This window comes from Ammospiza caudacuta, chromosome Z (assembly GCF_027887145.1).
Source record: "Ammospiza caudacuta isolate bAmmCau1 chromosome Z, bAmmCau1.pri, whole genome shotgun sequence".
Lineage (NCBI taxonomy): Eukaryota > Metazoa > Chordata > Aves > Passeriformes > Passerellidae > Ammospiza > Ammospiza caudacuta.
The window spans coordinates 2384116-2397415 of record NC_080632.1 but is presented as its reverse complement, the minus strand read 5'-3'; the positions used below and the strand labels follow the sequence as shown (position 1 = coordinate 2397415).

General features: G+C 38.3%; 1 protein-coding gene across 2 annotated transcripts in view; it reads left to right on the top strand.

Annotated features, from left to right (window-relative positions):
• EDIL3 (EGF like repeats and discoidin domains 3) overlaps nucleotides 1-13300 on the top strand; it is a 237905-nt gene that overhangs the window by 154952 nt on the left and 69653 nt on the right. For both annotated transcript variants that reach the window (XM_058824531.1, XM_058824530.1), the window contains one exon: nucleotides 7080-7261. In XM_058824531.1, the coding sequence (XP_058680514.1) occupies nucleotides 7080-7261 (182 nt within the window). The remainder of the gene's footprint in view (nucleotides 1-7079; nucleotides 7262-13300) is intronic.

Genomic DNA, 13300 nt, shown 5'->3' with positions numbered 1-13300 from the left:
GTTTTATTTTTAATGTGTTGCGCCATAATTTATTTTACTTGGATTAATTTTAGTGGTATTTAAGTGGCTGTGAGTTATGTCAATGGTTAATGTCAACATTCAGACATGGTAGAAATGTTATTTTTCACAGTGTCAGTTTGAAAGGTAAAAATCATTTTTCACATAAAGATTAATTTATTTCTACATGAAAGCTCAACAGAGTTTGAGAGACTAAAGGCCTTACTGCAATATATTTTTTTTTTCCTCAAAAACCAGATTTGCTGCTTGAGGACAAAACAAAAGTAATGTTTACCAGTGAATTGTTAAATGCTGTAGCTTAAATAAGTGGTATAAACTCATTCCTGATTCAGGCCAGGATGCCCTTGGCTTTCTTGGATTCAGGAAACACATTGGGAATGGTACTGCTGCAATGTAGTTGGTGTTCCTTTGGATAGAAGCTTTTTCAGGTAGTTTATTACTATGGTTTTCTCAGGTAGGGATACATAAATCTTCATTCTGAAATTCTTCCCAGCCCAGTTCCTCTAAAATCACTTTGAACATGCTTAAGGATGGTGTCAGTAGTTTTAATTTGATGGAGTTCAACACAAGCACAATCACCTCATGGAGAGATACCCTTTTTTTTTTTTTTTCAATTTAAAAAGAAAATCTGATTACACCTTTTTAGATAGGAGGTTTTAGATGTACTCTTGTTTCTGAGCGTAGGAATAACAATGCTTGGTCTGGTGTTTCAGACAGTGATCAGAAGTGAATTACTGATGATTGAGAATAAGAAAATGGAAAAGCACCAAGAAATGGTTGTCCCAGTGTATTTTCCCAGTCTTCCGTTTAAGGATCTTCCTGAATCAGAAGTTGTATCTTCCTTTAATTTTACTGCTCTTGAATAGGTCCCTTCTTCAAATCTGTGCTCTGTTGCAGTTGCCCAGCATTAAGCCATGAATAAATGGGTTTTGATGTGAAATTTGCAATCCCACCCATCCTACTCAAGGAGCAGAATGGAGGAAATACCAGACTAGAGCCAAGCAAACCAGTCCTGAATAACCACCCTACATTTCAATCACAGCATTATATAGAAAAAGACATAATCTGCTTTCACTGCTGTCTCCATATGCTCCTGTGCTATGCTGGAAGTAAAAATTTTTTTGCACACTTGCTCAAGGTAGGAAATGTCTCTGAATATCCATCAGAGGGATGCGAATCCCAGCCTGGGGACTGCGGTGTGGACAATTGCTCATGGGCAGGGAGTGGAAATCTCTGCGTGGAAGAACAAGAAGGAATAAGCAGAAGCCTGGATTGCATGTGTGTAATCTAAGCAAACACCAGCAGTAATTAATGCCATGTCTGTGGTTGCCTGTAACCCCACTTTCCAGTGGTAAAGTTGGCATCTAGGGACTGTCACATCGCTGAAACCATGATGGGGTCCACAGACACCTCAAGGAGGAATGGAAGCTGTGTCTCCAACGACCTCTCTGCAAGAATATTTTGGGTAGCACTTATAAGGAATATTTTGGGGTTATCATGAGATGGTTGTGACAAAGCAAGACCTGAAAAAACAACACCTTGCATTTAGGCGGGCCACTTTGGTACCGGACTCCCAAACACCTCCCAGAGAAGCTCCTAAAAATCAGACTTGCTGTTATCTAGGAGCTGTCCCTGGCAGAGCAAAGTGGGCGAGGGTATTTGTGTGTCGGGAGGAGCGAGAAGAAGAAATTGGAGCCTGGGAGCAGCGCGAGCAGGACCAGAGGTCACCTGTGGTCCCACTGCCAGGGTTTGTGCTCAGCACCACTGCCAGGCCCTGCTGAGCACAGCCAGGCTAATCTCACGCCAGAAAATGGGGTGCTTGGAGGAAGAAAGGATTGCAGATGTCTAAAGCAGATTTGTTTTCTCCCTGCCTCCAATTTTGCATCTGTTTGTTTCGATGACGTTAGCTAGAGGCAGACCAACGGAGGAAATAAGAGTTATGCGTTCACGCTGCAAAAATCAGGCGTGTTTCATCATCAATAACAAGAAACCTTTTCATTCTAGTTGCAGAGGCATAATCATCACATTTTCAAGCCATTTTTAAACAATTTGGACATTTTGCTTAATTTGTGGACTGGCATAAATGCAAAAAAATTAAATATGCTCAAGTAACATATTTACCCAGTGATTTCTTCTTATTGTCTCTTGCTGTAGTAACTATCTTAAAGTAGACAAATTAAAATTAAAATTAAAAGAAAAAAATATATTTTTTCTATAAAGAACAGGAATCAGCTGCTTATTTCCCTATTTTAATGTTCTTCTGAGGAGATGTCAATGTATACCACAGTAAGCTCGCTGTCATTTACTTTGTTTTGTTCAAACATTATTGTTCATCTGGAGGGATTTGCTGTTGCCAGAGACCAGGGTGGAAGCACAGAATTCATCTCCTGTCTGGGGAGTGGTTTGATCCCCATACCCTTAGTCCACAAGGGAAATTTCGACTAAAAACCAACTGGTTTGTGGTGCAAAATGTTGCATAATGTTTCTGGGTCTAATTAAGGTTGTAAAAGAAGCCTCCAAGGCAGATTTATAACTCTGCTGTCTTCACATGGTGGGAACTCTCAGGAGAACTGAGAAATTCACTTTTCCACTGTTAATTTTTCCCCATCCTTCTCTGGATCCGTTCACATAGCTCTTGGTACACCTTGGCATTGTTATCTCCATGGACAGTGAGATTTTATGGGCACAGGTTTGTGCTTGGTGAGAAAAAGAGAAGCATTAAATGGGTTTTATTTAGTGCACACCCATAATTGTCACTGTAGGATTAAAACCAATATAACTTGCCTTAGTATCTTGCTTTTTAATGATGCTGAAATAACAGCTCCAGATGACAAAATCTGCCTGGAGAATCTGTATCATGTCAGGCAGCTTAATTGCTGTTTAATTTTTCTTTATTTCTTTGCATCAAGTGTGTTGTCATACTCCAATGCCTCTGCCTTAACTAATAAAAATATCCCTCTTTTTTTATTTAATGACTAACATTGACCAGTCTGAATTGTACACAATTTATCACAGTAGTGATATTATTATTTCCCAAGCTGTCATGATTTCTGTTAAAAGAACCATGGATTTAATAGAAACAGAAGCATAGCTATAAAACGTAATTCATCTTACACTTCTGCAAAATATGCCTCTCAATTAAAAAAAAGAAAAAGAACTGAAAATGCTCTTGTTGCCTGTTTTCATTGTTAGTAGTTAGTGGTATATCACAGCTCTTAAACACCTAAAGAAATAATTGATAACTTGAAGAAAAGTGAGGTTTATGTCTGAAATTTATTATCGTGTACAGGAACTGGTCTGTAACCAATCTTTTAGTGATAAACCACATTTAATGGAACCAGAGATGGGCCATTCAGCTGAGAGTTTTCAGAAAAACAAATTTCTCGTGAATTTAGAGAGCAATAGCCCCATAAATAGAGTTTTTAGAAGAAAGAAGAGTGACTTGATAATCTAGTGGAGTTTTTGGAGGAAATTAATGAGCATATTGCTGAGGGAAGCCCATTTGCTGTGGTATTTGTCTATCCAAAAATATGTTCAATATTTGATTTTAATTGATAAAAGAAAGTGAATTGAAAGGTTTTGTTATAGACAATTATTCTGAGTAAAATAAATACCTAAAGGGTGAGTAAAAGGGCAAAATTAACAGTGGAAGGACCTCACTGACAGTATCCTAATGAAACTTCTGCTGAAATCCCGGCTGTTCAATAAATAAAAAAAAACCAGGAGAATGTTCTGATAATTTAAGAAATATAATTATAATATTGTTTAGAAACCATTATCTAGTAGCATGCTTTCCACACATCTCATTTTGTAAAGTCTGAGCTGAACACCAAAGCAGAAAGTATCTCTAATGTGGTAATTTTAAATGTTAGGAGAGGTATTTTTCTTTAGCTCAGATTGAAAAATGGACAAACATAACAAAACCATGACTGGAACTGCAAAGAAAATAAGGAGCTTGTACAATAAAGTACCTGTTCCCTGAAGGTAGAGATTGTCTTTGGATTTCAGGAATAATCCTCCTAAAGCTAAAGAAGATAAACACTACTGAGCATGTATGGTCATAGCTGAAAAAATAGAGTTAAGTGCTGTGCTTGGTAATTAAACTTAGAAAGGAAATTGCCTTCAAGTTAGAAAGGAAAATTCAACTTTGCCTTGTATTTTCACACATATTTCAAAGAAAATTTAGGATCTCAGACACGAGATGCATTAACAAACATGGCAAATGTTAGCATGGCTCCAGCATGCCTCCTCTTTATGGTCCTCTCGGTAAACCTCTCTTCCCTTTTCTCACATTCTATTTTTAAATAATTATCAGTCTATGATCGCAGCCGTTAAAGATGGTTAATTTATTTCATTCATGTGTCCTGTAGGTATGGGTGTGCTGGTGAATTACACATGCACATAGATACACCTGTGTGAACTTTTCCATTATGAAACAGCACAGATTTTCTTTAATAATTAGCTGTAAGAAACTTTTGAAAACCTACACTTTTCTTAGGAGAGAAGAGTCATTTACCTCTGTCTTCCAAGCAGATGCAGCAGTTTGCACACCAAAAGATTCCATCCTGCTTCGATGAGAATACTTGAGAAAACAGCTAAGATTTGAATAGGCCTTTCAAATCCGCAAGTAAAGCTTGATGAAAACACAATGAGGAATGACACCTTCGCAACATACATGGGTTTTCTGAGTGTGTTCTGCATTGTGACTGCCCATGCTGATGACAAAGATTTTGTTTTCTTCTGGTGCTGCCCCACACCTGGCACAGCAACAGGAGAGAGTCACATTTAGTCCTGGTCTGTGCAGTTATTACCTGAGTGCTGAAGGCAAAGCTTTTATTTTTGCGTGATAAAGAGAAGTAGCATTAGGAGTTTAGGTTCTAGCTGAGCTTTGTGGGAACCCAGGGAACAGGGAATATTTCTCTGCCTGCTCTGAGTGGTTTTGAGCCCCAGAGAAGCAGTGACTTTGACCCTCTCCCATGGAGAAAGCTTCCAAGACTTAGAGATAGGCTAGAGTCTAAAAGACTGTGAAACAGATAATAGAGAAGAGTGTAGTTTATCAGAGGGTGAAAGATTTTTGGGGGGTTTTTAGTATGGAGGCAAGATGAAGGACATCAGGCATTGTCCCAGGCTTCTTCTTCTTCATCTACTCCATTTTCTGCAGTGTTGGTGGCACAGGGTGATTGATCAAGGAAAGCTGAGGTTTTAGGTTACATGGACAGACGAGGGATGAGTTACTGGTAGATAAGTGGAAATAAAGCGCATTTTGAGAGTTAACTGGATGAAACAACTTTAAAAGACCTCTAAACTGTACATCTGGGGCCATTTTGTAGTGCTTTTCCTGCGTGCAAAGTCTGGTGCAGGCAGCGTGCTGAAGTTTTGATAAGATAACAATGAACAACAAGCTGAAGACAGAAAAAGTCTGGTGCATCTCTCTTTCCTGGCACAGAACTGCTCTAGGAGGGCTCCCCCTGTCAGGGACCTAACGAGGAGCCAGAAATCCATGGGCTGTTAAAAACCTGTGTGGAGTCATGGCATGGTGCACGGCACTCACACTCACTAATTTGAGTGTGGCCAGGATTTCATGTGAGCATCTCACCTGGACGTTTTTTAGGTTTTTAAGGAGGAGCACTCCCTGAAGCTTTGCTTTACCCTTTCAGAGCACAAGCATGTGCTTGTCCATCACCATCATCAACTTAAAACCTCAGTTCATTTTATCTTTTGTCTCCATCATCACCCCACACCTGGGGGCTGCACTACCCTGCACCATCTCCTGGCTGAGAGGAGCAAATTGCACTGGTCACTTTTTCTTCTCTGCACCTTTAAATTAATGAGGAATTAAATTATTTGTGACTTCCTGCCTGTGTGGTATGAGGATATCGTAACAGTGCGATTTCAGAGTTCATTTTTTGGGTACTGCTCGAGGTGAAACTCTGCCAGGTTTCTGAGAAAACCTGACATGTAAGTAAACATCTGCCCTGTGGTGCTCAAAATTGCCAAAGTGCAGCTGACCTGCAAAGCAGAAGGTCTTTTGGGCCACAGAGCAACACTGGCTGCCAGAATAATTCCTGTGATTACCTTCTCTCCAGATTCTGCATCGGAACTGGGGAAAGGAAAATCTCAGCTACTCAGTTGGGTGTTGAATAGTAGATAAACTGCCAATTGTTTGTATGTAATGAATTTTCATAATTTTCTCAATTTACATTTGTGGATTGCTCACAATATCTGAATGCTTTTGTTCCTGTGCCCAAATGGAGTGGCTTCAAAAGGCAATGTATGCAGAAATATCTTGATTTTAAAAAAAGATTAGGTCTACAAGTATTCTGGCGAATAAAATAATGATGAATACCATACATAAAATTATGAAAACTGGAGCACTTCAGTTAAATACATGCTTTGAGTCTTGCTGATTAAATGGATAAACCTTTAAATATTTTTAATGTGACTGAATGATAACTTATGTCTATTTTCATAATTCTAGAGATAACTGCAATAGCAATTTGTAGCACTTTAAGTGCTGAACTTTGAGGGAAGAGCAGCAATATGGAACTTTGCAGTAATTACAGGATTTTAAATTTACTTTTTAACAATCATTTCAGTATCTGAATCGGACAATTTTTTTCCTTCATTGTGTCCATAAAACCCAAAATCACAAGTCTTCAGCTAGAATAAGTTAAAATAAATTGAAAGTTTAATCTGTTTCATTACTTGCATCATGAGAATAATTATTTGCAAGCCATACTTTTGTACTTGTTTATTTAATTTCTACAAACAGGTGATATAGTCAAGTACTTTGAATTTCTTCTAAGTACTTGACCATATCAACTGTTTGTAGAAATTAAAAAATTTGAATAGGCCTTTCAATCCCCAAGTAATGCTTGATGAAAACAAAATGAGGATGAATGCTTGATGAAAACACAATTAATTTCTTCTAAGCTGGATTTGGCATGATATTCTGGATCTATTTGTATTCTATTGCAATTACAGTGACTTGGAGCTCAGAAGAGTTGATAATTTCAGACAAATTTTTTTTTTAAATTTTTTTTTTTTTTTCCCATTTGCAGGGTGCTCTGGCCCACTAGGGATAGAAGGAGGGATTGTGTCAAACCAACAAATCACTGCATCCTCCACTCACCGAGCTCTTTTTGGACTCCAGAAGTGGTACCCCTACTATGCACGGCTTAATAAGAAGGGTCTTGTGAATGCCTGGACTGCAGCAGAAAATGACAGATGGCCCTGGATTCAGGTAACAGATGGAGCTGAGGAGGGAAAAAAACATCCTTGATTCAATTGCCAGTGTCACTTAAGAAACTGATGAAGACAAGTGGTTAACGAACAGCTAGGCTCTTATTCACTGTCAAAGACATAGCCCAGGCTAAAAGGGACTATTTAGTTGCAAAACAGTGATAATCTTGACTTTACAAATGCACAAGCTCCCTTTTTTTTTTTTTTTAATTAAAGAAAAAAAACCTGTACATATGTTCCATTGTGGCTTCTAAACCGTGGAGGCAGATTTATGCAGGCTCCTTTCAAAAAAACTGCTTTCCACATATGTTGTATTTGGTGGTCAGCTCCTTAGAAGCATACCATAGCTTTAGTTCTTGGTGGAGATATCCTGACACGTGCTAAAAGTCCTTGAAGTATGATTTTGGCACTGCCAGAGCATGCTGGAAGAGCTGGTGCTCTTTGCTGAGCTGCTCTGGGCACACAGGTTAAGCACTACTGGAAGTAATAGGAACTGTTTTAATTAAGGCTGAAACAGCTGTTAGTTCAGACACATCCATGGGGCTGAAAATACACATTTTCTCAATCCTGCTCAAGCATGGTATTGCTTGAGTGATTCAAATGGCAGTGCCCTTACTGTGTACTGGATTTCTCTGTGCCCAAAAAATTACTTCAGTGAAAGCAGCGAGTATGAAGTCCTGTAGCAGTGTTGTTATGAAGGTAATTTTGTAGTGGTTGTTGTAGCTCTTTGCTTGGGTTGTGTTTTCATGATATGAGAATTGGGCAGAGCTTTGGCAATGTCAGCTGTTGGTTAATAAAGGTTGGTGAGTTAGACACTCATGTGAAAACTTTCTGCACTGATCCTCATGGTCAATGTGTGAGGAGGATGCTTCCCTTCCAGTGAACCCACTGCAGGATTTAGCAAAACTGTGATATTTGAGCATTTTATCTGCTAACATTGAGTTGAACTGTCCATAATGCCCTCAGCTGTGTCAGACACACTCTTCTTGAGGCTACCTTGGTGTACATTGCATTAATATTTGTTCACAATCAATGCTTTTTCCCTGACTACCGTGTTTAATTTTATTGAGAGGCTCCTACTTATCTAGGGGGGAAGCATACCTAATTACCTGCTCATTTTTCTTGTATGGAGAGCAGACACAACACACTGTTTGATGAAGTTTTCTGAAACTGGTGCAGTGGGAGTGGTGGATTGTGTCACCTCTAAAAACAAAACTGGTGCTACTGTTTGTTATTTATTGCAGAATGAAAACACAAAGGCCCTTGAATGCGTTGTAAGTCAGTTTTCCTCCATAAAGATCAGAGGGGTTAGGAAGTCTGTAAAATTTATACATTGAAAAGAACAGCAAAGGATCATGCAGGGGGACCTGAGCAGAATTATTTCCATGGGAGTAGAAAGCTAATGTAATTTTAATGCATAATGAAAAAGTCAGCTTTTGGGCTGTGTTAAGAGTGTAGGCTTTATTAAATAAGCTGGAGAAAGATTTCAAAATCGTTTAGCACTGGCCCCCTAGACATGTCCTTTTGAGGAGAAGAGCTGGATGGGGATATTTAATGGTCTGATGCTTTCACATTTGTGCTTGGCACCACGGAGGCAGCTGCCAGGCTCCCTTGGACTTTGCTCCCTGGGAAATCTTCCCTCTGCTCTTACATGCAAGGAACATCCTTGGGCCAGTGGAGAAAATGTGTCTAGAGTCTCAACCCATTGCAACAGGTCTGAAGAATTTGTTCTCTTTTTTTTTTTTTTTTTTTTTTTAATGGAGTTTTGGAGGTTATTCCAATCCCTTACAGGTTATTCTGTAACTTTGACAACCATGGGGTGTAAGGACTTTTGACAAGCTTACATCATACAATTAATGTGTTTTAAACATTCTCTTATATTCTTCTCATTTTTCTTGCAAAACAAACTTTAGTCTGTTGTTTTCACAAAACTTGCCAAGTGCTATATTTTAATCCTCTTTTTTTTTCAGTTCAGGGCAAAATTAAAAATATTATTTGTAATTTCAGAGCAGAAGCCTTAAGAGGATTTCTTTCTTTCCTTTTCTCTTTCTTTAAAACACCTGGAAGCAGAAAATCTGAAACTTTTTTAGGGAGATGGTAGGTGGAAGGAAGGTGTTCTGCAGAAAATCTTTTTAGGTCTGGCAAGGTGGAGATATCCACAGACTCACAGTTTATGCACAATAGTTCTTTACATCAGAGCACTTTCTTGTTCTTCAACCATGAAACAAGCTCTAAGAAATAAACACAGTCTGACCCTCGTATGGAGCAACAGTTTGATGAGAGGAGGAACAGAAATCCCACATTTTATTTTTGCACGGGTTCTGTAATGCCCGGGGAGATGCTCCGTAAATGTTTCTGGAGTGGTACAAAAAGTCAGATTTGGGCTAAATTTCTGGCTCATGGGAGAAAAGATGTCAAACCTTCTGCTTGGATTTTTACTCTGTTGTGTCACCAGCCTGTCCCCAGAGCCCACTGGGAGCAGCCTGCACATGGAACCTTTTCCTTGCTGCTCTGAGTGACAAAGCACCTGGCCCAGAAGAAGGCACTGAAAAAGGGTGTGAGTGCTTGGCAGGGATTAAGTGGAAAGTTACAAAGCCAGAAAATCCATTTTTAGGACACGCAAATTAACATTTAGCGTGGTTGAACCTGAAGCAATCTCCTGTTCCCCTCTTGGGGAGCTTCTAATGCTAGATAAATTCTCAAGGAAGCCATGTATAATGGGCAAAGTCCCTCAAAGTATGATTATGTACAAGCCTGTAGCTATTTTTGCCTTGTTCCATCATTATCAATTTCTTTGTCATTTAATTTCTTTATTTATATGCAGCCTGGCAAATAAAAGGTTTGAGCGTTCTGCTTATAACTCACTTGTAATGAGTGCAGAAGTTTTTTTTTGTCTAATCTTTCAGGTGTCTGATACACATGAACTAATTAGCATGCAATTTCATTTTCCTGCATTCTCCCAATGAACTGAAAATTGAAATTGCCATTTTAAATTTACACTCTCAGCATGTAATTAGTAAAGGCACTACAATGCTTGTAATTGGCTTGTGATTTAAAGGGTCACTGCCCGTGTTTTTGGAAGCAAATTAAAGCCTGAGTAAGTCATATCTGCCTTTTAAAGTTCTCCTGACCTCTGTTTCTCCTCACAGGTTGGCTGTGATAAAATAGCACCTGTGTACTGCTTAGCACTTTATTAGTGATATTAACTTTTATGGGTTGGAAATACAATGACCAGGAAAAAAAAAAAAATCACGTACATCCATTTTTCATTAATTGGTCCAGAAGTATAGCCAAAATGCTCACACTGACTGTTCCAGTAATGAGTCTTTTTTGTAAACTCTTTTTAATTTTTGTTACAGTGTTTTCTCTTTTCCCTTCTGTCCTTTTGCATTTACAGTTTAAAAAAAATGCTGGTTTGTTTCATTCTGATTTCACTTCATCTCTGCTCATTCCTTGCACCTGTATTTTTTTATTCCTATATTAGTTATTCTTTTTAGGGCAGTATGAATCAGAATAGGTATGGCCATGGGCAGGATTATTGTTTCTGTTATCCCTCTACCATATCCAAAATCATGGATATGATCCTGCCTATGGATTACTATCTAACAAAAAACACAAACTGCCAGCAGGAGTTTCTGAATGTTACTCCTGTCCAGTGAATTCCAGCCTAGGAATCCATGCCTGTGCCCTTACACTTCTTCTCCTCTCCCAGTTTTAACCATCCTCATATTTCTTAATCTATTTTTCCCCTATTCACAACTTTTAAGTGTTTTGTGGTCTTTTGGACACGGAAATTGTTTTTCCAGAGTGTAAAACCCACAGGCACCAAGAGCAGATTCCAGCACAGCTTACACCTGGAGAGTTTTGAGGGAATGCACGAATTACTGAGCATCATGCCACTACGTGGGAGATGTGTTTGAACACCTGACCTGTTGCTGGGGACTGTTGTGTATAAATGTAAAGTACTCAATGGAATAACAAAACCCATATTTTTTGTTATCTCTCACTAAAATGGTATAAACTGTTTCTCCAGAGACATTGGTGTGCTTGCAAATTTTCAAAATAAAATATTCAAATATTTATGTTATTCTTGTGAGTAGTTGGAGGTTTGAAGGACTAATTTACATAACAGGTAGAGTGCCCACTTGGATTGCAGAATCAAAAGTGGGAAGTAAAGTTGGTTCAGGCTGATTATTTAGCTTTTTTTCTTTTAATTTTTATTGCATACAAGATGATCTCAAATATTTAATCTGGGGTTTCTTCTTCAAAGAATTCATCCCTTTCCATCTATATTTCATGTTTTTCTGTTTGCAATCAATTTTTGAAAGTCAAGTTATAATTTCAAAATGGAAAAGCTACAAATCTTACTTAGAATATATGGAAAGATAATTATAATTCTCTAATTTTTCTAATTTATTTCCCAAATGGCTTTTCTGAAATTAGGTGCTAAAATTCAGATGAAACACAATAATGAGAAATTCAACAGTTTGATGGAAAATGTGCCTACCTTCTGATTGGCAATTTAATATATTAGTACTCCAGTCCAAAGTAAGATACATTTGGTTTATTTACCATTTCAGCATGTCTGTTGTAAATAATACTTTTTGCCTTTTTAATTTAGCTTCCTTAATATCTATGCCCAGGGTTAAGAAAATTTCTTCACTATATTTCTTGAAGCTATGAGTAAACACTTTTGCTGCAGGTACTTTTAATAAAAAAGATCACCTGTGATGGAAAGGGACCTAGCCCAACAGAGTCAGGGCAAAAAATTTGCCTGATCCCTGTCTTATTTAGAATTAATATGTTTAGTCCTTTCTTTTCTTGAAAAGCACAGAAAATGCTTTTTAAAAAAAAAGTCTAAATATATTGTGCAATATTCTTGCTGTTAGGTAGAATTTATATTTTAATTGAGGCTTAATTTATTACAAGTGTCTCCAAACAACTTTTGGTTTCAATCCCACCTCTGGTGCTCAGCCTCACCTTTTTGGGACTTCCAGTCCCTTGGCATAATTAAATCTGTGACTATGACTCTCACAAAGCTAATCACAACAACTATGACACACACAAAAAATTATTTGCATAAAAAAACCTTGAGTTCCATCATTCTTATCCCCAGGCAGAAAACCAAAAAGCATTGTGTAGGGTTTTTTCCTCAAAAAAAAAAAAAAAGGCCAGGGAAAAGAAAAAGTTTACAGCTTCCTCATCAAGAGCTTCCAAAGAGCAAGTACACACCAGGTGATAGCTATTTGCTAATGAAATGATAAAACCCAAAATACACAGAGGCCTTGCAGAACATTCACTCAAACATCTGTTGGTGAGAGCTCCAAGCAAACTGCCATCTGTGAAACCATTCATTTTTTCAAAGTTCATTTCCTCATTCATGAGCACTGGTGTACAGGCTTCCAAAAATACCTGTCACTGAATGTTTTATATCACTTAATGTAGCTCTCATCTCAGTGTCAGGTGAACTTTATGAAACGCTGTCTCAGAGTCATCCTGCAAGGTGATGTGCACCACATAGGAAGATTTAAGCCAATAAGTTAAATCCTGAAAAGTTGTTAAAGATCTTCTTTTTATTGTCAATATTTCAAAATTTGGCTGAATATCATAGAAAGATTTCCTTGGAGTATATTGGTGAGAGGCAGTAGGTACCTGAAAGCCCTTGGCTGTGGAGAACAGAAGCAAATAAGGAAAGTGCAGTTGAATTGAAACAATGCCACACAGGACCTTTGATCTGCAGGAATTAGAAGAGGTTGTCTGCTAGCCAAAGCCTGCCATAAATTCACTGACTTCAGTGAATTCAGTACCAGTGTCTGCTCTCTGCAGACCTCCCTCAGCATCTAAACATTTAGCTTACAGGCCAAAAATGTAGTTTATGTACTCAGAGCAGAAAACAAAGGGGCTGGGAGCCTACTTCTTAGTGTAATCATCCACAGAATCCCTGGTGTCCCAAGTCTTGGTGTCCATTTATTGTCACATCTCCTGCTTTCATCCCAGGCACAAACATATTCCAACAATTTTGGACTGAGGTTCTGGGTGC